Here is a 23465-nt window from a genome sequence, read left to right on the forward strand (position 1 = left end):
GAATTTTTTAAAGGTAGCAGCAAGGTCACAACTGGATTAGACAGTGGACCGATCGTATGCATATGCCTTCAACTCTAGAAATAACAGGAAAGAGAGTTTTCTTAAAATGCAATAATGCTGTTGGATCCCAAGTAGAGGTACCTTCGGTGAACTGGAGACCAGGAGACCCCAGAAAGAGATAGGGGATTGGATGGAGGAGGAAATTAGAGCCCAGAACACAGTAAGAAGCTGATACCTATGCAAGATGGAAAAGGCTTGGAGGGGCTCCTGGGAGGGCTCCGGGCTGTGGGCATGAAGGGAAGTGTGTGTGTGGGGGGTGGTATCTGGAATTGCTCACCCAGGGCTTCAAAGGTGGCAGTGAGTGAAAATTCAGCATGAAGCTGGGCACTCCAGGGTTCCCAAACTTCACACCACACCTCCATCTGGGACAGTCTCCTAGCTGTGTCCTAATCTCCTCTGTGAACTCCACCCACATCAGCAAGTAATCAGGATTATTTATAAAACTGAAAAATGGAAGAATCCTAAACTACCCAACATTAAAATGTTCCACACAAATGTCAGCTCCACAAGGTAGGAATTTTTGTCTGCTTTGTTCCCTGCTGTGTTCCTAGTGCCCAGAATAGTGCCTGGCACACAGCATGTGCTCAATAAATATTTCTAGTTGTATCAGTACACACACATTGTATGCAGGTATACTTCGTGGCTATGTGAAGTTAATAAACACCCAATGAGTGGTATATGCTATTATTTTTATTGTTATTGATAGCACATTAAACCACAATCCTCCCACTAGGAATATAGAAGAAGTCAGGGTTGCGATGCCATGCTCGCATCTAAATCTCCCCTGCTTTCTCCCAGAGATCAGTCAGAGACAGGCTGGGGTGGAGTCCGGGCTGCGGGGAGAAGCCACCTATGATAGGAGAGGGTGTGCGGAACACTGGGAAGGGGGAATCTAGGTCGGACACTAAGCCACTGTCAGCCTTGGGGCAGTCCTCTGCCCTCTCTGGATCAAGGCACCCCATCCCTGGAAATGAGGGGCTGGCTCTGGTTTCTCTGGAGCCCTTTCCCCCAGGATGCCGTGGCATTCAGAGGATGGTACACATCCTGTTGTTTTCCTCCTGGGGAGTAGACGCTGTCCATACTCAGGGTATGGAGCAGAGGTTGTCTCTGGGCTGAAAGGGTAAAGCACATGGTTACATTAGAGAGCTGATCCTCCAACCTTGGCACTGAGTGTCAGTGAGCATTTATGGTGGATACTGTGACATGCCACCTGGATTTCTCTTGAGGAAGGACAAGCAAATCCCAGAAGCCAGCAGACAGACTTCAGGGTCAGCCTCTTTAGGGTTGCCTTGGCTGCAGAGAGCCCCCGATTCAAGGCCGTGCCCCTTCCTGAGTTGCCCACCTTCAGTGACTGGTCCATGCGGGGGAATAAAGGCCTGAGCAGCTCAGACTCCTGCAGGACAACTCCACATGCCCCTGAAGTACGAGGCTACCCCAAGGAAGGGTTGGGGGAGACTGTCATCCGGCTGTAGACCAGCTGGACTCCTCCCTGCACCCACCCCTGCTTCCTTCTCCTGCCCCAACAAGGTGTTGGTTCAGTGGTTCCCCTTGAAATATCCAGTGTACTAAACTCCATCTCAGTTTGCTTTCAGGACACGCCCCTGTGACACCATCTATCCCCTGGCATGAGGAAAGACCCCTACTCCAGGAGTGGAGAGATCTAGGGTCAGGTCCTTCCGCCCCTGCTGAGCTGTGTGACGTGCTCACATCACTCAGCTGCTCTGAGCCTCTGTCTGTCAGATGGGAAATGGAGGGATGCAAGGCAGGCTGGTGAGCATGGAATGAGTGAGGGTGCCGGACTCTGCGGAGCCTGAATCCTGGCTCTACCGCCCCCTGGCTGAATGTCTCTGAGGAGGTGACTTTCCCTCTCTGAGCTTCCTTTCCTCATCTGTGAGTCAGGAGTAGAAAACATCTGAGCAACTATTCAGTAAGCAGAGGCCGTTATTACTCATTATTATTCTTGGTGGAATGAGCCGCCAGAGCTGTTCGAAGAGTTGCCTCTGGCCAAGGCAACAGTAATTAAAGAGTGACTCTGGGCCAGGGAAGTGCCAATTCCAGAAACCCCCTGAACGGGGCCACAATGACTGCACAACATGGAGGATGGCATGGAACTACACAGATATGAGTGACCTCTGGCAAGAGGCAATTTCTTTGGAAAGAATGGCTTCCAGCTCCACACCCCGTGCTGTGGGGTGGGGGGCGGAGGAGGACACGGAGCAAGCAGAAGGTCTCACCTGCACGTCCCAGGAGCCCACTGAAGACCCATCCCATTTCTTAAAGCAGGGATAACTCAGCCAGGCTCTGGCCTCTTGTGCCAGCCGCGGCCAGCTGTTTGGTTCTCCACCAGCCACGTTTCCTGTAGGGTCAGCTGGGTCCAGAATTACAGGCCTAGAGAGTAATGTTTAGAAAGGTGAGGAATTAGGGTGTGTTTGGTGAGTCTAGAGAGAAAAACCCGCCTGGTGCAGGCTGGGATTCAGGGCAGGAGGAAGAGCCCAGCAAGGTGCTGTTCCCTGGGGTGTGTCCTAAGACGCTCCACCCCAAGGCATGCAGTGAACACAAGGGGGAAGGGACTTGCGCTGGGACCTGATGGAACTGGGTTCGAATCTCACCTTCTGGCCTGTATTAGTGGTGTGCCCATGGGCAGGCGCTTGGCTTCTCTAAGCCTCAGTTTCCTCATTTATGAAATGGGGACAGAAGAACATGCCTGTCTCAAGGATATGGTATGAGGATCGAGACAAAGCGTGTGATATGCTCAGCATAGTATGAAACATGGTAAGGGATCCATACATGTCAATTATAATGATAATACTTTTTCCTATTATGTTAGGATGTGTCTTATAGCAGCTTTTAATTGCTGGGAGCAGCTAGTAGTGCTGTAGCTGCTATTACTTTAGTTCACATGTCAGCTGGTCCACTCATTCTGTTAAGGTGTGGACAAGCTTCTTACCTCTCTGGACCTCATTTTACACATCTGTAAAGTGGTTAGCCTAGTCCCTACCTCCCAGGGTTGGAGATTGTTGTTCAGGTGGGATGGCAGTAGTTAGGTGCTCAACACAATGCTTGACAACTGAAGATGATCAATAATCAGTGAGGAGCCCTCTCACTTCCTCCATCTCCAAGGTGCTGCAGCTGTATTCAGGGGCCCGTTTATGTGGGGAGCTCACCCATGTAGGTGAAGAGTACCTGGGTTTCCCAAGCTGTGCCATCATGTAGCGTTTAATAAAAGGGTCTTCCAAGGTATAATACTTTGTCCAGTAGATGCAAAGCTGCTGGTAGTTCAGGACTAGTTTCAACACGGTCAGAAATCCCTGTGCGGTGATGAATTCTGTCTCCATGCTTCCTTTCTCCCAAGCGTAGACTGTCAGGAGCTCCAGGGCATACTGAGGCGGCAGTGGCTTCCCAAGCTCCTTTTTACACTGAGAAGAGGAAAATCAATCAGAAAAGTGGGCTTGTCTGGCTTTTGTGTAAAACACATTTCCCACAAGCCAAATTCAGCCCACCACCTGTTTTTGTAAATAAAATTTTCTTGGAGCAAAGCCACACCCATTCATTTATGTACAGTCTGAGGCTGCTTCCAGGCTGTGAAGACAGAGTTGAATAGTTGTGACAGAGACCATGTGGGCCACAAAGACTAAAATATTCACTACCTATGCCTTCCTTGAAGAAGTTCCCTGACTCCTGGCTGAGAGCACAGGTTCTGGATTCTGACTCATGTGGGTTTGAATCCTAGCTCCACCGCTGTCCAATTCTGGGGAGACTCTTGGAGCGTCATTTTCTCATCTGCCAAGTGAGTGGTAAAAATAGCACCAACCTCATAAGAACACTTGAAAATTAACTGAGAGGAAGGACTTGTAGTGTTTCTAAGAGGCAGCCAAAATTTCTCTGGAGTAAAACATATAATCCAAAGCCTCAAATTATTTCACTAATAATTTTCAGATACAATGACCAGCACATAGATAACCAGGCACACAGGGAAATAAGACACCAAGAGTATGACCAGCAAAAAAATGAGAAAATAGCAATAAATCCACAAAACTTTAAATATCAAAGGATCAAATATAGACTTTAAAGTAGCTAGGAGCATTATGTTCAAAGAAATAAAGGATGAGCTTGAAGTAGTAGGGAATTAGAAGCCATAGAAAGTAACATGTCATATTTGAAAGGAATAAAATAGAAATAGACAAAATAGACAAAAATGGCAATAACTGTAATCAATAACCCAACAGCAAATTAGACATGGTTAGGGGAAATTTAATGAATTGGAGAACATATCAAACAGACTATTCAGAATAAAGCATGGAGAGACAAAAAGATGGAAAATATAGAAGAGGGTATAAAGATAAGGAGGGTGTAATATACATTTAATTGGAGTTCCAAGAGTTGAGGGGAGGGAGACAGAGAGATGATATTTTAGGAGAATATTTTAGACAATATTTAGGAGAGACAATATTTAGACAATGTTCTCTCTCTTTAGGGAGAAACAACTCTGAGAGTTTCCAAAACTGATGAAAGATACCCATTCGTAGGTTCAGGAATTCCAATAAAGAACCCAGTGAACCCCAAGAAGGACAAATAAAAGGGAATCATCACTAAGACACATCAGAGTGAAACTAAATAAAATCAAAGGCAAAGAGAAAATTGTAAATGCAGCCAGAGGAATAAGACCCAGTACTTATAAAGGAGCCACAGAGACTGTCAACTGACTTCTCACTAGTGACACTGGACGAGGGAATGCTATGTTTAATGTACTGACAAGACCACCTACCCAGCAAAAATACCCTTCAACAATGAGGGTAAAATCAAGACATTCTCAGAGGAACAAAAACTAATAGTTCACTGTGAGAAGACCATCACCAAAAGGACATACTTCAGGAAGAAGGAATGTGATCCCAGACAGACAGAGATGCAGGAAAGAACTGAGAGTGACGAGAATGGTAAATATGTGGGTAGATTGAACAAACATTGGCTATGTAAAACAATCATCATGCTGGGAGGGACTTGAAAATGTGGAGACTTAAAATACACAACAAAAAGTAGCATGTAAGTTAGCGGCCCATGGTGGTGGTGTGTGGCGGTAAAGTATGGTAAGGTGCCTGTGTTGTTTTAGAGGCTGGAAGGAAGAAAGAAAGGAGGAAGGCGGGGAGGGAGGGAGGGAGGGAGGGAGGGACAATCCTTTGCTGCGCAGGACTGTCTCATTGTAAAACAACCAGTATTCCTGGCTTCTTTCCACTAATTATCAGTAGCATCCTTGTCCCCCCATCGCCACGGTTACCAAAAATGTTATGAATTTTCACTATGTCCTTAGGGGCAGGGTTGTGCTTGTCAAGAACCACATTTGTTAAGTTAAAAAATGCTCAGCCTCCTTGGTCAAAATTCCTGGAACAGCAAGTCCAACAAACAAATGGTCGTCTTGCTTTGCCTATATGGTCGTTTCTAAAGTAGGCAGGTTATCCTTAATTATTTTCTTTTACTTATCCATTCATCCAAAAATATATAGAATGCTTATTGTATATTAGGTAAACTCCTGAGTCAGAAGACCCAAACCCACATTTTCATTCTGTCCTTATTAGCACCAAGAGCCATCTGACTCTTAGTTTCTCTTTCTGTAAAATGGCTTTAATAATAATGCCTACCCTTCCTCAGCTCACAGACGTGCCATGAAAGTAAAATATAAGACATTTAAAGGTGAACAGAAATGCAAATCACATTCACAAAAGATTAAACACGATGAGCCTGGTACAAGCTAAGCACATAGTACATGTTAGCTTATATTATGTGCCAGGCACTGTTCTTGGTTCCGGGGATAGGGCAGGGAGTGAAACATCCACGTTCCTCTTTCATATACATTTTTAGTGGGGATACAGACCTAAACAAGGCCAGGAGGCCTCGTGGAGGAACAATGAGGAGGGCAGCATCGGCCTGGGGGAGGGGCAGGGGGCAGAGATGGGGGTGCAGAGAGGCAGGTCCAGGAGAGATCCCGTGAGTTCCCCACACTGCGTGAACCAGGATGAGGGTGTGGGAGGTGGTGACAACTGATGAATCAGAGATACATTCTACATGCCGGGCCAGCATCATTTGCTGACTGGGCGGGGGGATGAAGGGTCTAAAAGAGTCAAGAAAGACCCATGGTCTGGGCCAGAGAACCTGGAAGGGTGGGGTTACCATTCCCTGAGCTGGGACAGACCAGTACGGGGAGGTACCTTGGGTCCACTGGCACCTGTCCCAGGCCCTGCCCCTCCCGCCTCCTGCCCTTCCTCCCCCGCTTCCCTTGCCCCTGCCCCTCTTCCCCCTCCTTCCCCTCTTCCCCTTACCCCCTCCCCTCCCCACGCCTCTCTCTGCTCCGTCTGGCTGGGAGGGCCATACCTCTTGGTACCAGCGCTTGACCAGGCGGATGAGACTCTTCACCTTGGTCGGACGCTGCTTGAGGAAGGCTCGCTGCAGCTCCGTGAAGCAGGTGGAGAACTCACCTCCTCTCCCCAGGCATTGGCTCTCTTGGATGAGCCGGATGTAGATTTGGGGGTCAGGTCTGTAGTCTCTGGTCAACTGTCCTGTTTGGGAGGAATAAGTAGCTTGCAGATGTCAGCTCTTCTCTGAGGTTCTTGCAGCTGCTCTGGGGAGACAGCTCCCTGGCCGTGTGGGTTGCAGTCGAAGCAGCAGCAGCCTACAGCCAGGGGCCCTGCGGCCCGTCTCTGCTGCCATCACCCCGCCCACGCCATCACCATCACTCTCCCGGACCAAGGCAGCAGCCTCCTTGCTGGTTCCTCCACTGCCCATTCTCAACCCAGCACCCAGAGGTCTTTTAAAATCTGATCACGCCACTTCTTGCTTCCCAGGACATCTAGAGTAAGATCCAGAGTGCCCACGGTGGCCTGTGTGGTCAGGGGCAATCTGTCTCCTGCCTCCTCTCTCACCTTACCTCCTGCCTCGCTGCCCTCTCCACTTACTCCCCTGGTCTTTTTTCTCTTCCTCGCATATGCTAATCTCATCCCTGTCTCGGGGCCTTTGCACTTGCTGTTTCCTTTTCCTGGAAGCCCCATATCTCCCCCTGGTTGGCTCTTTCTCATCCTAGGGCCTTAGCTCAGATGTCACCTCCTCAGAGGGCTCTCCCTTGTGACCCTGTCTAAAAATGCCCTCTACCCCCATGATACCCTGTTCAGCTTTTGTGTCAGCCAGTGTCATATATCTTGTTTGTATGTTTACTGTCAGGCTCCTGGAGAAAGATTCCTTGTTTGGCTCATTTATGGGCATAGAGCAATGCCTGGCACACAGTAGGTGCTCAGTAGATAATCTGTGCCTATGGTTGTTGACTGGATGTCTCTGTCCAGTCTTGTCTCTTTTCCAATTTTTTCCCACAATAGTTGGGGCCACATTCTAATACATAAATCTGATCATGGTACTTTCCCTCCTGAAACCCTTCCAGACTTCCTGTGTGTGCAGGAGAGATTCAGTACCAAGGCTACAAGTGTCTGCAGGACCAGCTCCTGGCTCCTGTCCCAGCATTTCCTCCTTGCCCTCTCCCCTCCACTCACCCTCAACATTTCTTTCGATTTCCCAATCCACCCTGGTCTCTTCTCACTTCTGGGCTATGGCCTGTGCTGTTACCTCTGCCTGGCATGCCCTTCCTCTCTCTTTCTTATCTTTTGATAACCATCGTACCCCAGGACAAGGCAGGACGTGGCAACAAGGAGACATTCCCAAACGTTCTCATTTCTGGTGCTTTCGGGGTTTCAGCATTTTCTTCACAGGACCCCTGGACCGAAAGAATTCCCTAAGAGTTCCATTTAAGTCCATACAACTTAATACTAGTAGTTTCTGTGCTATCTGACAGATGTCGCTGTTTCCCCCCAAAATTTAAAATCTGAGCTGTTCCCTGCGCCCCTGTGAACTGGTTCACTGTGTTTGTCCTGGGGTGCCCTGCTTCACAGCTGGGGAACTCACGTTTTTAAACTCCTAGTATCTGCCAGGCTCTGTGTAAGTGTAATGTACATGATAATTTAATACGTAAAATGATAGTATGGCATAGGTAGTGAGGTTTTAGTTCCTAATGGGGGAATGGAGCCTCCGAGAGACACTTCCCATCCACATGTTCCAGCAGATTATCTATAGATATCACAACCGTCAGTGTAAGCTTGATGAGGTTTCCTCATGTTTTGGATAAATGATGAAATTACCATACTGACTTTAAGCCAGATCTATGCTGCCTCGTTTTAAAAAAAATAGAATTCACATACTTTGCCACAGGTAGAATTAGCAAGCCTGGCAGGTGTTGTATAAGGAATGTCTTGCCCCCAAATTGTGCCAATATGCTGTTTAATGCCACTCCCGTGGCTGATTATGACCTTACTCATCTTGCCTCAGGAGAGATGCTAAGATCTCATTTTGAAGGGATGTCCTGTTTTGGTCAGACTCTCAAACTGTGGGAAATTTGTGCTCAGAAATATGGAGAGAGAAAGAAGCCCTGTCATAGGACAAAGGCAGGAACCCTATGTGTCTGCGAATACTCACCCAGGACATCAAAGGCAGGCAGGATGTCAAACTCCACCCCCTCTTGGATACTTGGATACGGGGGGACCTGAGCATGAAGCTCAGTGCACGGGGCTTCTCCCATCGCGGATTCTGGACCTCAAACACCACATCAAACTTTTTCTCTCATCGACAGGCTTCCAGCTGTCTCCTAATTTCCCTGATGAACTCTCCTCGGTGCTGAAGCTGCTCCTGAAAACTTGTAAGGGGGGTGAGAAAGACGAGGTCGGCATCAGATCGGCCTCTGAGGGACGTGCCTTTGCCTGAGGAGCCACCCTAAAATGTGAGGAGAGTAGGAATTAACATTGATTGAGAAGAGCCTCCTAAGTAAAATGACAAGAGCAATCACTAACATTCTTGAGTGCTAGCCACTGTTCTGAGGGTGTGACCAGTCTTAACTCCTGTAATGTTCACAAGGACTGTATGACTTAGGTACTGTTATTATTAGTTTCCATTTTTTAGGTGGAGAAATAGATGCCCTGAGAGATTATATAACAGCCCAATCACACAGGTGGTAGGTGGCAGAATGCAGTTCAAACCCTGGCTGCCTTGTTCTAGAGTCTGTGTTCTTTCCTTCCTGTCCTTTACTATCTTATCTGATTATATGCTGGTAGACTTAGTTTGCCCAGCCCTGTAAGTTATTGGGAGTCACGGATGCAGAAATTGAGGTACAGATAGGTTAAGTGATTTGTTCAAAGTTTCACAGCCATTAGATGCTCTCTGCTTTAAATACTAATACTATTAACCAGCTCACAATACTACAGAAATGATGAGTCAGTCCCCAGGCTGGCCATGAATTAACAATCATGTACTAGAGTTGGGCCTCAGTTTCCCTATCTCTGAAATGGGCACGGCCTAGGACAGTGGTTCACAAACTTTACCCAGGACATTTATTTAAAAATTACAGATGTAAGTGAAATAAGCCAGGTGGAGAAAGACAAATACCGTATGATTTCACTTATTTGTGGAATCTAAAAACAAAACAAAACCACATGAACAAAATGGCAGTAGACTCACAGACACTGAGAAGTGACTGGTGGTTACCATGAGGGGGGGGCTGGGGTAGGTGGATGGGAGGCGGAGCCGGGTATAGGGGCACAAAACTTCTCAATCATAATAGAAGTTGGTCGCAGGGATGGTAGTGCAGCATGGAGAATACAGCCAATGATTCTGTAACATCTTCCTATGTTGACAGTAGCTGCACTAGTGGGGGTGAGGATTAAATAATATGGGTAACTGTTGAACCGCTGTGTTGTGTACTTGACGCCAATATAGATTGTGTATCAACGATACTCTAATAAAAAGAAATTACAGATTACAGATTCTCACCCAAGAATCTATTCTCACAAGCTGCCATTATATTTTTGGTTTGGATAAATCAGACACCAGCAGCCCCAGAGAGCTCACCTGTTGTCCTCTGTCTGTCTCCGTGGGAGCCTGCCCGCCCAGCCACCCCTTCCCCAGGCAGGCAGGCCTGGACTCACCTTCACAACTTTCAACACCCGGACAGAATGAGCAGCTCTTTGGAAACACCTCTCCTTCAGGAAACTGGACATGATGTCGATGGCTTGGTTCACCTGCACGCGGAAATGCGTGTCTGGCAGGAGCTGGTCTTCGATATACTGGTCCAGATGCGTGGCCGGGATGTCTCTGAGCTCCCACATGATGCCCGGGGCAGGGACGGGAGAGCCAGTGGCTGTGAACGGGCTCCAGGAAGCGGTCAGCTTCTCTCCCTTCGGCTGCCTCAGCTTGGCACCTCTCGGTTTCGTTTCCTGGGAAGGGAGGAGCTTAGCAAACTGCACATTGATTCCTGAACTGTATCTGCTCTCCCTGATCGCCCCTCCCTCCACTCCCTGGAAACTCCTCTGGTCCTTTAATGAGCTAGCACGTCAGGCCCTTCTCCAGGCTGCACTCTGGAATGGTGCTTTTAGCCCCTGTTAGCACCTCGTCCAAGAAAAATCATAGTTAAAAACAGATTTTGGGTGTCCTTCTTCATCTGCTGTTGTCGCTGACAAATTGTTTCATAATGCCCTGTGATCTTTGCAGCTGTACAAGCACAGTGCAAAGAGAAAAGGGAGTCAGAGAAATCAGGAAGTATGAAGACCACCATGATCCTGAAACTCAAAGACTGCCACTGTGCACATTTTGGTATAGATCTTTCCAGGTATTTCCACAAGCATACACACAAACACTGTTCTCTTTTCTTTTTTTAAAAAAATGACATCATGGTGTTTTGTTTTTCCGTTTGATTAATAGGCTTTATTTCTTATGGCAGTTGTATGTTTACAGAAAACTTGGACAGAAGGCAAGAGTTCCCATGTACCCCCTCTCTTTCCACCCATGGTTTCCCCTGCCCACGTTTGTTACAATTGAATCGATACAGAAATGTTATTAACTATAAAGTTCATAGTCTACATTAAGGTTCATTCTGCATTGTGCGTTCCGTGGGTTTGCCAAATGCATCACGTCATGTGTCCATCATGATACAATCAGGCAGAACAGTTTCACTTCCTCAAAAATCTCCTTGTTCCACTTGTTCAACCCTTCCTGTTTAGTTCTTCCTTCTTTTCTAATATGTGTTCAATGCTAACAAATTCCCTCCATGTGCACTGCCCTCACTGCATTCCACAAACTTTAATTCATTATTTTTTCATTTAGAGCATAGTATTTTTAAATTTCTCTCAAAACTTCTTTGACCCTTGTGTAACTTACAAGTGTGTTTTTTGATCTCCAAATATGTTGGAATTTTCCAGATAGCTTTCTTTCATTGGTTTCTTATTTAATTCCATTGCGATAGAGAGCATACTTTGCATGATATCTGTTCTTTGGAATTTGTTAGGGCCCAGAATGTGGTCTGTCTTGGTGAATGTCCAATGTGAGCTTGAAAAGAATGTATATTCTTGGATGAAGGAGTCTATAAATGCCAATGAACTAACTTTCTTAGCCTTTTCCTTAGCCAGCTCAATTAATTGACACTCCCCACTCCTGTATATCCTGTGACTTAAGCCAAAGGCAAAAGGGAACCGTGAAGCGTGTGAGGGTCCACAGGACACTCTGCTCACCATTCGATTGTATGTAGATCAAAGATCTGGTTGGCTCCCAAGTGCCTTTTTGGCAATTGTGCTTATTAATGAAATACATGTTTTTCACTAACTACATATAAGGAGATCCAAAAATAAGTACAAATGATATCTGTCCTTAGAAAACCAATGTTTTCAACCAACATGAATTCTTTGGAAAAAGGCAGTAAAGGCAGATTTCACAAAACGTTGCATGGAATTAGATAAGACTGAGGCACCTGTAAAAGACTAAGGAAATATTGGAAAATCCAGAATTATGCCCTCATGCTCTTGCAGATGGCTTTATGTTGTTGCTCCCTTTAAAGAAACAGGAACAGGAAACTAAAGACAGCTCACCCTTGTGTGTTTTACGCAAGGTAGTAATGCAAGGTTCTGGTCAGGGGGCCTACCCTCAGCAAAAAGGACTAGGTCTTTACCGAATGACTGGGAAATTAAGGCACATGTGTGGGCCCTGGCAACCAAGTTTGAGAATCATGATACTCTGATGCCCTGCCTACGGAGTTGAAGACCCACAAGGGGGAAGTGACTTGCTCAAGGTCACACCGCAAATTTTGGCCAGAGCCAAGCAAAGTACACCTCTTGTGTGCATGCATGGCAATGTGTTTCTGTGGTGCTCTGAAGTGTTACTTAACCTTCTTAGGCCAACGCCCCTAGCAAATCTGATTGAACCAAGGAGGAACCACCCCAGGGGGTTTCGGAGCACTGAGAGGCATAAGCCATGTGCCAAGTTTGCCCTCCTTTCACCAGGAACTACCAGCCCCTTGAACTTCCCTTTTCCTGAGCCTCATCTTTGTCAGTCCTGATTGAAGACCAGACTTTGGCAACTCGCTCTGTCCTCTTTCAAGTATTTACTATTATTATTGTCATCCCCATTGTCCAGATGAGGAAATTGAGACTCAAGGAGGTTAGGGTCCACTGCTGGAAATCGACAGTCAGGATTCGAATGCCGGACTGAATGATTGAAAAGCTGGTGTGCTGTTTCGGTCTGGTGCTTTCTGCCAGACCATATTGCCTCTTGCAAAGTGTTTTATTTCAGTGCGACAAAAAAGGTAATTAGCCAAGACAGGTGTACTGGTATTTATGAAAATTTTGCTCAGGTATATTCATCTCAGCTTCTTTGGCATGTCCCCATGCCTGGGGAAGGAGATCAACCATTTTAGAGATGGAAGTTAGGTTTCTTTACACCTGTCCATGACTGACGGGTGGTGGCTGCCTAGAATGCTGTGCTGAGAAGGATTCAGAGGTTGCTAGTAGGCTCTAACTTTCCTGTATCAATAGGAAAGATGCCATATTGATTAGTGATGTCTTCTACAAGCACAGGGCAAGAAAGCAGTAAGAAGTGTCTCCTGCCATTCCTGGGAGGCCTGTATGACCTACATTGGCACCTCTCTCCACCTGGTGGCAGCTGGCTAAAGTACGGGAAACATAGGTGGACCTGAGGGCAGTGATTTGCAGTCAGGATGGAGGTGGGAAGCACGAGACATCAACCAGGAAATACTTTCAAATATACACCTTGTCCCCAGGGCACAGCGGAACCTGGGAGAGGGTGGGAGGGACAGCGGTGTGCTTCTGGGAAGAGCATGGGGCATTTGAAAATCAAATCTTCCCCGGGAATTCTTTGAGGACTTCTGCCCCAAAACTGAGACCCACTTTTTGGGAACAAGAAGAGAAAATCGTCTCCAAGTTGACCTGGAAGGGAAGGTTCTGTTGGGTGGAATGGACAGCTCCTTCTGGGAAGTCGCTGACATTCCTGATAAATTGCATGGGGACTGCGGGAGCCTGGGGGCACTAGTTCTGCCCCAGAGCTCGCTAGTCCTCACAGCCTTGCCTGGGCAGCTGAGAACTGAGGACACGTGCAGATGTGATGCAGGAAACGCAAGTTTGTCCGTGTCTGTTCGAGGCCAGGAGGGTCTAAGAACAGTCCCAAACGGTGAAGAACCTTTGTAACGTGCCCAAACCCAGAGTCTGTTCAGTTAACAGCCTCCTTGTAAAATGTGCCCATCCCCTAGCCCTCCTGCTCCAGGGGCCAGAGGGGCCGCATCCTCAGCGGCCTGGCAGCATTGCCGAGGGAGGAGGTCTTTGGTGGCAGTGCCCGCGGGCGGGGGCACTGCAAAGGCAGGCTCAGGAAGGGCTGGGTGGGGAGGCCGGGAGAAGAGAGACCAGAGTGTGACGGGCAGCTGGGGCAGGCTAGGGGTGACTGGGCACGGGTGGGGCAGGGGCTGGGGGCCTGGCCACCATCCTAATCGCTTGACACGTGATTCCTGTTCTGTAGCTGGTGCCAGCGCTCGATCTTCTTGTCCTTGTTTTTCAGACACTCGTACCAGTGTTTCAAGTGCTCTCCCTTGGCTGAGACCCCCAGCTGGCAGCCTCCTGGGGGACAAGATGGGAAGATAAGGGCAGGTGGGCAGACTGGAGGGATGCATGGGACTCGCATTTTGGACCCAAATGTCTGTTTAGGGAGAAACTGCCACCAAGCGGACCCCCTCCACCAAGTGGATCCATTTCTCTATGGACAATTACTGGCATGATGTTATGATTACTACTGGCCTTCTCTGCCTACAGACCACATACTCAAGAACCTGCAAGGACCCCCTATTATGGCATCAAGTCATTCCTAAATCATCTATTTTCTAGGACCTTCCACTAATTACCACCCTACTCTCTGATAATTCTCTCCTATTACTTCCAGGTTCTCATCACCTATTTCCAAAGAGTCAATTTCGTCACCCGCACATCCCTGCCTCCACACCTTTGCTCCCACCATCTCCCCTGCCTGGGGTTCCCTGCCTGCTCCATCTTTAGTGACTGTTCTTCCTCACCATTTGGAGGGGGCTGCGAAAATCAGAACCTTCATCCTGGACTTGCCAATAGATTAAGGAGGTAGCCATTGCACCCTGTTGTCCACAGAGGCCACAGACCCCAATCTGCTGTGATTTAACTATTCTGCTGGAGGTGATTTATTCAGTAAATAACCAATTGTGATTGACTCTTCCTGGCTTGGTGAGCTCTTTCATCTAAAGGCATCTGCAGGTGAGACCCAAATCAGGCCCATGGGACCCAACTTAGCCTTTAGACAATGCGGCTACGCGCAGGAAAGGGCCACCCTCAGCTCTGTACAGCCCCAGATAAGGCTCTGGTCTCCTGGGAGGACAGAAGATGGGGATGTCTCTGGGAGCTGGGAACACTCACCAATGTAATTATTGGACTTGAAGATGTCATAGTCCCAGTCTGAGATGTCCAGGGACTTATTTGCCAGGTCACTGTGTTTGATATCGTAGAAAAACTCCTGGATGCAGCAGGTGAAGACATGTGAATGAGAGGGTGCTCTGGACCCCCGACATCGGGGACTGAGGCTGAGCCCTAGGGGCTCGCGGGCTGAAGGGCGTGAGAGGGCCTTCCCACTCTGCGCCTGACAACCTCCGTTCAGCAAACACTCTGTATTACAAAGTCCCCCCAGCCTGTCATTCTCTCTTCAAGGACTCTCTGATACTGGGGAGGCTGGCAGGGTTTTTCTAAGAGAACTGGTCCTGGTCAAGTTTGCTTGAGGGCAAATGGCCATAAACTTGGTCTTTCCATTCCGGTAGCTTCTGAAGTGGGTCTACCCCTCTCCCCATCATTTAGAGATTAAGGGTAATTGAGGGGACTGAGACTGATTTGAGGGTTAAGTGCTTATGCTTCCAGACAATCTGATTTCTTACATAACTCTTCTGCTTAATTATAAAATTCATTCACACTCATCATTAAAGCAAATAAGAAAAAAACCTCAAAACTTGTAATTTAACTACAAGAAAACCACTGTCAACCTTCTGCATGTGTGACCACATTGATATTTTTAAATTTTAATGTGAATATTAATTTGAACATTATTTGAAATATTTGATTATGTGAAATACAATATGAATATACCTTTTTATGGCTATCTTTTCCATTTTATAACATATAGTAAAAACCAACTTACCATGTTAGCAAATATTTTTCTATATCACCATTTTAATGGCTTCATTTAATAGCTGTGTGGCTATACCATAACCTACTGCCCAACAGTTGAGTATTTATGTTGTTTCCCATTTTGCACTATTATAATGATATGATAAAAGGCATCCCTGTAGGTAAATCATTGTGCAAATCCATGGTGATGTTTTCAGGATAAATTTCAAGCAGTGTTCTTCTGAGTTTGTAAAATTTTAAGATAGGGAACAGTGGGTGTATACTGTGGTGCCGTTTGTGTGTCATAAGGAAGCTGGCCATACATTTATTTGCTTTGTGTATATATAAATCCTGGAAATAGACAATATTCTGGCTTCAGAAGGGAAGAAGGCTGGGGAGGGAGGAGCGTTTTGACTTTGGTACTTTTGGAATTTTCAAGTATGTGGCTGTATCACCTGTTTCCAAAATAAATGGAATTCAAATTTTAAAAATTTAGAGTTTTTGACAAACTTCCCTTCAGAAGTTGAATCGATTTGCTCCCTCACCCACAGTGTGTACATTTCCTCACCAGCATTGGCTACCAAAATTTTACAATATTTGTATGCCAGTCTGTGATGAGATATGGTGTATGGTTTTGATTCATATTTTCGCTATTACTCATGAGTTTATTAGCTATTTGGATTTCTTATTTTGTGACTTGTTCAAATTCCAGGAGAGGGGGAGGCAGGACAGTAGTAATTGGCACCTTACTCAAAGTTCACGAGTCAGAGTTGGGAAATCGGGGTCCAGATGAAAGAGGGACCTGGAAGGACAGGCAGACCTACTGGCCAGTGACTGTTCTGGGCTCAGTTTACACAGAACATTCCCCCTATATGCACATATGGGTGCATGTCCTTTAAAAATGAAACACTACAAAGCTGACTGTACTGTAGCTTTCCTTTCCTACTGTACAACATTTGATAAAAACCAGTGCTCGCTGACTCTGCCCAAACATTCACCAGATATTTCTGGATCCTTACTAGCTGACAGGTTTGTCCAGATAATTGAAATCCATGGACAGCACAAGATGGAAGGATGCAAAAACCCTACAAGCATAGAGGAAGCAGATCTTCAGGGCTTAACCCTTACACTGACTCTTAAGGGATAACTAGGAGTTTGCCAGAGAGGAAAAGAGAGAGGGGAAAGTCCAGGGAAGGGGAGAAACAGGTGCAGAGGCGAGAGATGTGCCAGGTACCTGCAAGGAGTTTAGTGTGACTGGAGTGTGACACGGGACAGGGGTGGGTTATGAGTCTGAAAGGGCCTGATTGTCATGCTAAGAAGTCAGGGAGCCATTGTTGGGTTGAACCAAAGGGTGAGAAATTCAGATTTGTGTTTTAGGAAGCTCACACTTATGGGGAGGATGGATGGACCAAACCCAGGAAGGGAGTCAGCAGTCTACTGCAAGTGTCCGGTCATGAAATGCCTGATGAGTAACAGTGAGAACAGAGGAAGGAGTGCACCCTGTGGGTGTCTAGGTAGTGGCTTTAGCAAGACTCCCTGCACTGGATGGACCTGCGGAGTGGGAGACAGGGAGAGGGCAGTGACCGCTGGGGAGATCGTGCCCCATGTATTTCCTCAGATTTCAGTACTACTGACTATTAGAACTGGTAATGATATTGGAAATGACTTAATTCAGTCTCTCCCCAAATGCATAGATTAGGACATTCTTAATCTATGGTCTTTTGTTATAGGCTTGATACCCTCTGGTGACACGGAACTCATTACCTGTCCTTTAGCTAATTCAAGCTGACCCGTGAGAGAAAGCTCTTTCTGATGTGCTTCACAGCATTCTAGCAGGAAATTCGTTCCTCTCTCACGTAAAGGAAATACCCCAGAGCACGACACAAATGGGGCAGTCTTACCTCATTAAACTCGGGATTTAAGGTTTTCTTCTTAATTTGAGTCTTGTGTTTGGCTTTCTTTCCCATGTCTATTTTCAGTCACCTGAGAGAAACAGGAAAGGCTATTACGGATGAAGTTAAATGAATAAGAACAGCTCCTTGATGACCCCCGTGTGGGCATGATGACTGGCACATAATAGGTGCTAATAAAACAATTTCTGGCCAAATAAATAAAATGCCCTAAAAACTCTTAAGAGTTGGAACATTTGGGATCTGAGTCAAACTGCCACTAGCTGTGCGACTTTGACCAACATGAGTGTAACTTCGGTGTGCCTCACTCTTCCAATCTGCAAAGAGGGCAAACATTTCTTCCTCATCCACAGAACTGCTTTTGAGGATAATTTTAAGGAAGGGGCCCAACAGGGGAATTGGAAGGTACCAAGTGCTGAGAGAAGAGAAAAGGCAATTTTGACTTTCAAAATCTTTATTTGATCTTAAACTGATTAATGGTTTCCTGTTTCCATCTCTATGACATCTACCAGGGCAGCCCTTAGGCTGGAACCACAATAACTCTACTTCTGGAGATACTGGGTGGGTGGGAGAAGGCATGGTGGGGAGAATTATTTAAGAAAAACAATTTGCACATGGCTGGGATTTGATGCAGTGCAGGACAGCAGCCCATGAGCTGATTTTCTCTAGTGGACTGTATGAGAAAACAAAACCAAATTACTCCTAGAAATCACACTCATCCCTGACATGTGTATTCTTCTGTTCACTAAGTCCTCATTCAAAGAAAAGCTGAAGCAAAGCCCAGACTGGTCTGATTTTTAGCCATGACCTTAAGAGAAGGATTGCTTTCTCTTAGCAGTGGTAGTGGAGGGAGGGAGTGTCTCACAGGCTGCAGAGAAGATTACTAACACTCTTTGCCACGAGTAAGCATAGTGATGGTAGTTATTTATAACCATAATGGCAGTATTTATTGAGCACTTACTGTGTATGAGACTCCACGACATAGCACCTCCCAGATCTCCAACTGCAGGGGTGAAATTGACTGACAGGCTGCCGGGCTCTGAATGCACCACTATGTTCTCACCTGGCCATGCTCCCCATGGGCCGCTCTCAGCCAGCCTGAGCCAGCAGGGACAGTGGGCAGCACAATTTCTAAGACATGCATGGCTCCTTTGATGCTCTATTTCATCCTCAAGGATTCCCCAATGCTCCGCCTGCAACTTACTAAGAACTGCACCACAACCTAAGACCCCTGTGCCCTAACCGCCCTCCCTCCCACCCTCCTCCAGGGGGGTCAGACCTGCTCCAAGGCCTGCTGTCCCTGCGGTTCTCCTCAGGCTCTCTTCCGATTTTGCTTCACAGGCATTCTCCCCAACAAAGCTTTTGTATATCTCATCTAGTCATTGTGTCTGATTGGAACTAATGACCAATCTTACTCTTTTACAGATGAGGACACTGAGGCCCAGTGATGTTAAGGCACAAACCCAAGGTCACACATCTAGAGAATATTGATGACAGTTGGATTTGAGATCCAAACCTAAGCACAATTCTAACTGTTTTTTATATGATAGCTCATGTGAGCCTTATGCTCATTTTTGCAAATGAGTGGAACTATGGTCGCAGTTTTACCAATGAGGAATCTAAGGCTCAGAGTGGTTAAATAACTTGCTTATAGTGATACAGCTGGAAGGTGGAAGAGATGGACGTTGGGCTCCGGGTCTGCTTCAGTGGTGGCCACAAAAATGTGCCTGGTGGGCCTCCAGCTACAGGAGCAGAGCCGACCAAGGCCCCAGCCGCTGTGGGTGGGAATCCGTGCCATGCTGGTACCAAGGCCAGGCTCCCAGCTGATGACTGGATGTGGCAGGCCTACTATGGCAGGCCCACTCCGAGGAGACATGGGACCTGTCTGATGGCCACTTTTGGCCAGAGGACTCCCTGATGGCTTTGCTGACCTTGTGTCCAGGATGCTTCCACCCCCACCCCTCAGGGCCAGACTTGGGTTGTGGTCTCTCAGCTCCCCCACTTCCCCAGCTCTCTCCCTACTTTCCCTCACACAGGCATTTCACCTAATAAAATCCTTGTCTGTTTAAAATCTTCTCACAGGCTCCAGGATAATACAAAACAAAGTCTTTCTTATTCACCATGATGAGATTACTGGAATAACCCCAAGGTCTAAGGCCTTTGCACATCTCCAGGCTGAATCTTGAAACAGCTGCCTGGGCGGTGGGGCTCTGGACTGTTGAATGGGGTGTACTGGTTATTTCATCACATACTCACTACAGAACCACACTATGATGATCGGCCTTCCTTGGGCAAGAAGAAGGGGTTAAGATCCACATACCTTTGTATGAGACTGCCAACACAGCTAATATTCCAGAAAAATGTGATGCTATAAACTAGCATGAATTGACTGTTTCAGTACTAGAAAATTATATTGCACACTCCAAAATATCACATGACTTTTCACCTGTGTGCTCATCAGGAAAAGGAAAGGGAGGCATCCTGTGGGTGGTGCTGACGGTGGCTACACAGATGCCTCCTATGATAAGCTTCTGTAAAAGACTGGGTGTACCACATACACAGTGATCTCTGTAAATACCACGGATACGCCAAGCTTGTTACATAGCATGAGCCTCTCAGGTTAGCTCAACACTAAGGCCAAGCGGGAGGGAAAGCCCCTCCCACCGTGCCGTTCACCCTGACAAACCCACCTGGCTACTGCTGGACTCCAGCAGGCTCTGCTGGACGGCAAACTGCATTATCTCCGATTCTCCATCTTGCAACTGCACGTTTCTGCCATTGTCTTGAACGTGGTAAGATTCGGGAATTTCAAACACAGACTGATCTACCTCCAAGTCTGTGACAGGGGAAGCTGAAACCCAGAGGTGGCAGTTCAGTTGCTCAAGTCAGTAAAATAATTTCCACTTCAAATGCAGCATTTAAAATTTATAAAAACATTTTAAGTTAAAAAAAACGATTAAGAATAGTCTAAATTCACAATTTAGACTGGAAAAAGAACAAATGAGGCCCAAAGTCAGCAGAAGGAGGGACAAAATAAAGATCAGAGAAGAAATAACTAAAATTGAAAAGAATAAAACAATAGAAAAATTAATGAAACTAAGAGCTGGTTCTTTGAGAAAATAAACAAAATAGATAAACCCCTAGCCAGACTTATTAAGAAAAAAAGAGAATCTACACACACACATACACAGAATCAGAAATGAGAAAGGAAAAATCATGACGGACACCACAGAAATACAAAGAATAATTAGAGAATACTATGAAAACTATATGCTAACAAACTGGATAACCTAGAAGAAATGGACAGTTCTCTAGAAAAATACAACCTTCCAAGACTGACCCAGAAAGAAGCAGAAAATCTAAACAGACTAATTACCAGCAATGAAATTGAACCGGTAATCAAAAAACTACCCAAGAACAAAACTCCCAGACCAGATGGTTTCGCCACTGAATTTTATCAGACATTTAAAGACATAATGCCCATCCTCCTTAAAGTTTTCCAAAAAATAGGAGGGAATACTTCTTCTATTGATGACTGGATGTGGCTGGCCTACTATGGCAGTCCAAACTCATTCTATGAAGCCAGCATCACTCTAATACCAAAACCAAGCAAAGACTCCACAAAAAAAGAAAACTACAGACCAATATACCTGATGAACATAGATGCAAAAATACTCAACAAAATATTAGCAAACTGAATTCAAAAATACGTCAAGAGGATCATACCCCATGATCAAGTGGGATTCATCCCAGGGATGCAAGGATGGTACAACATTCAAAAATCCATCAACATCATCCACCACATCAACAAAAAGAAGGAAAAAACCCACATGACCATCTTCTGAAAAAGCATCCGACAAAATTCAACATCCATTCATGATAAAAACTCTCAACAAAATGGGTATAGAGGGCAAGTACCTCAACATAATAAAGGCCATATATGACAAACCCACAGCCAATGTCATACTTAACAGTGAGAAGCTGAAAGCTTTTCCTCTAAGATTGGGAATAAGACAAGGATGCCCACTCTCCCCGCTTTTATTCAACATAGTACTGGAGGTCCTAGCCACGGCAATCAGACAACACAAAGAAATACAAGGCATCCAGATTGGCAAGGAAGAGGTCAAACTGTCACTATTTGTAGATTACATGATATTGTACATAAAAACTCTAAAGACTCCACTCCAAAACTACTAGAACTAATATCTGAATTCAGCAAAGTTGCAGGATACAAAATTAATACACAGAAATCTGTTGCATTCCTATACATTAACAATGAACTAGCAGAAAGAGAAATCAGGAAAACCATTCTATTCACAATTGCATCAAAAAGAATAAAGTACCTAGGAATAAACCTAACCAAGGAAGTGAAAAGACTTATACCCTGAAAACTACAAGACACTCTTAAGAGAAATTAAAGAGGATACTAACAAACGGAAATTCCTCCCATGCTCTTGGGTAGGAAGAATTAATATTGTTAAAATGGCTATCCTGCCTCAAGCAATCTACAGATTCAATGCAATCCCTATCAAAATACCAACAACATTCTTCAACAAACTGGAACAAATAGTTCTAAAATTCATATGGAACCACAGAAGACCCCGAATAGCCAAAGCAATCCTGAGAAGGAAGAAATAAGCAGGGGGATCTTGCTTCCCAACTTCAAGCTCTACTACAAAGCCACAGTAATCAAGACAATTTGGTACTGGCACAAGAACAGAGCTATAGACCAGTGGAACAGAATAGAGAGTTCAGATATTAACTCAAGCATATATGGTGAATTAATATACGATAAAGGAGCCATGGATATACAATGGGGAAATGACAGCCTCTTCAGTAGCTGGTGCTGGCAAAGCTGGACAGCTACCTGTAAGAGAATGAAACTGGATCACTGTCTAACTTCACGCACAAAAGTAAACTCGAAATGGATCGAAGACCTGAATGTAAGTAATGAAACCATAAAACTCTTAGAAGAAAACATGGGCAAAACTCTCTTGAATATAAACATAAGCAACTTCTTCATGAACTTATCTCCCTGGGCAAGGGAAACAAAAGCAAAAAATGATGAAGTGGGTCTATATCAAACTAAAAAGCTTCTGTACAGCAAAGGACACCATCAGTAGAACAAAAAGACATCCTACACTATGGGAGAATATGTTCATAAATGACATATCCAATAAGGGGTTGACATCGAAAATATACAAAGAGCTCATGTACCTCAACAAACAAAAAGCAAATGATCCAATTAAAAAATAGGCAGAGGATCTGAACAGACTCTTCTCCAAAGAAGAAATTCAGATGGTCAACAGGCACATGGAAAGAAGCTCCACATCGCTTATCATCAGAGAAATGCAAATTAAAACCACAATGAGATATAACCACACACCAGTTAGGATGGCCAACATCCAAAAGACAAACAACAACAAATGTTGGCAAAGTTGTGGAGAAAGGGGAACCCTCCTACACTGCTGGTGGGAATGTAAATTAGTTCAACCATTGTGGAAAGCAGTATGCAGGTTCTTCAAAAAACTCAAAATAGAAATACCATTTGACCCAGGAATTCCACTCCTAGGAATTTACCCTAAGAATGCAGGAGCCCAGTTTGAAAAAGACAGATGCACCCCTATGTTTATCGCAGCGCTATTTACAATAGCCAAGAAATGGAAGCAGCCTGTGTCCATCAGTAGATGAATGGATAAAGAAGATGTACATATACACAATGGAACACTATTCAGCCATAAGAAGAAAAAAAACCTACCATTTGCAACAACATGGATGGTCCTAGAGGGTATTATGCTCAGGGAAATAAGCCAGGCAGAGAAAGGCAAGTATCAAATGATTTCACTCCTCTGTGGAGTATAATAGCAAAGCAAAAACTGAAGGAGCAGCCGGGTGCCCTGGGCGGTGCTGCCGGGCCCTGGCGCCTCTGCCCGCGGGGCCCTGCCGGGTGCCGCCGCTGCGCCGC

General features: G+C 45.8%; 2 protein-coding genes across 3 annotated transcripts in view; one reads left to right on the forward strand and one right to left on the reverse strand.

Annotated features, from left to right (window-relative positions):
- Nucleotides 1-14847, forward strand: part of LOC118934118 (uncharacterized protein KIAA1671-like) — a 271613-nt gene extending 256766 nt beyond the window's left edge. For both annotated transcript variants that reach the window (XM_057491738.1, XM_057491737.1), the window contains exon 5: nt 14353-14847. In XM_057491738.1, the coding sequence (XP_057347721.1) occupies nt 14353-14547 (195 nt within the window). In that variant the 3' untranslated portion in view covers nt 14548-14847. The remainder of the gene's footprint in view (nt 1-14352) is intronic.
- On the reverse strand, nt 733-10327 carry OAS1 (2'-5'-oligoadenylate synthetase 1). The gene is given in 7 exon segments (XM_057491733.1): nt 733-1172; nt 2295-2448; nt 3244-3476; nt 6424-6608; nt 8566-8614; nt 8617-8859; nt 10068-10327. Coding segments are annotated over 7 exon segments (1074 nt in total). The 5' UTR covers nt 10248-10327; the 3' UTR covers nt 733-1142.
- Nucleotides 14848-23465: the final 8618 nt, after the last annotated feature.

This window comes from Manis pentadactyla, chromosome 14 (assembly GCF_030020395.1).
Source record: "Manis pentadactyla isolate mManPen7 chromosome 14, mManPen7.hap1, whole genome shotgun sequence".
Taxonomy (NCBI): domain Eukaryota; kingdom Metazoa; phylum Chordata; class Mammalia; order Pholidota; family Manidae; genus Manis; species Manis pentadactyla.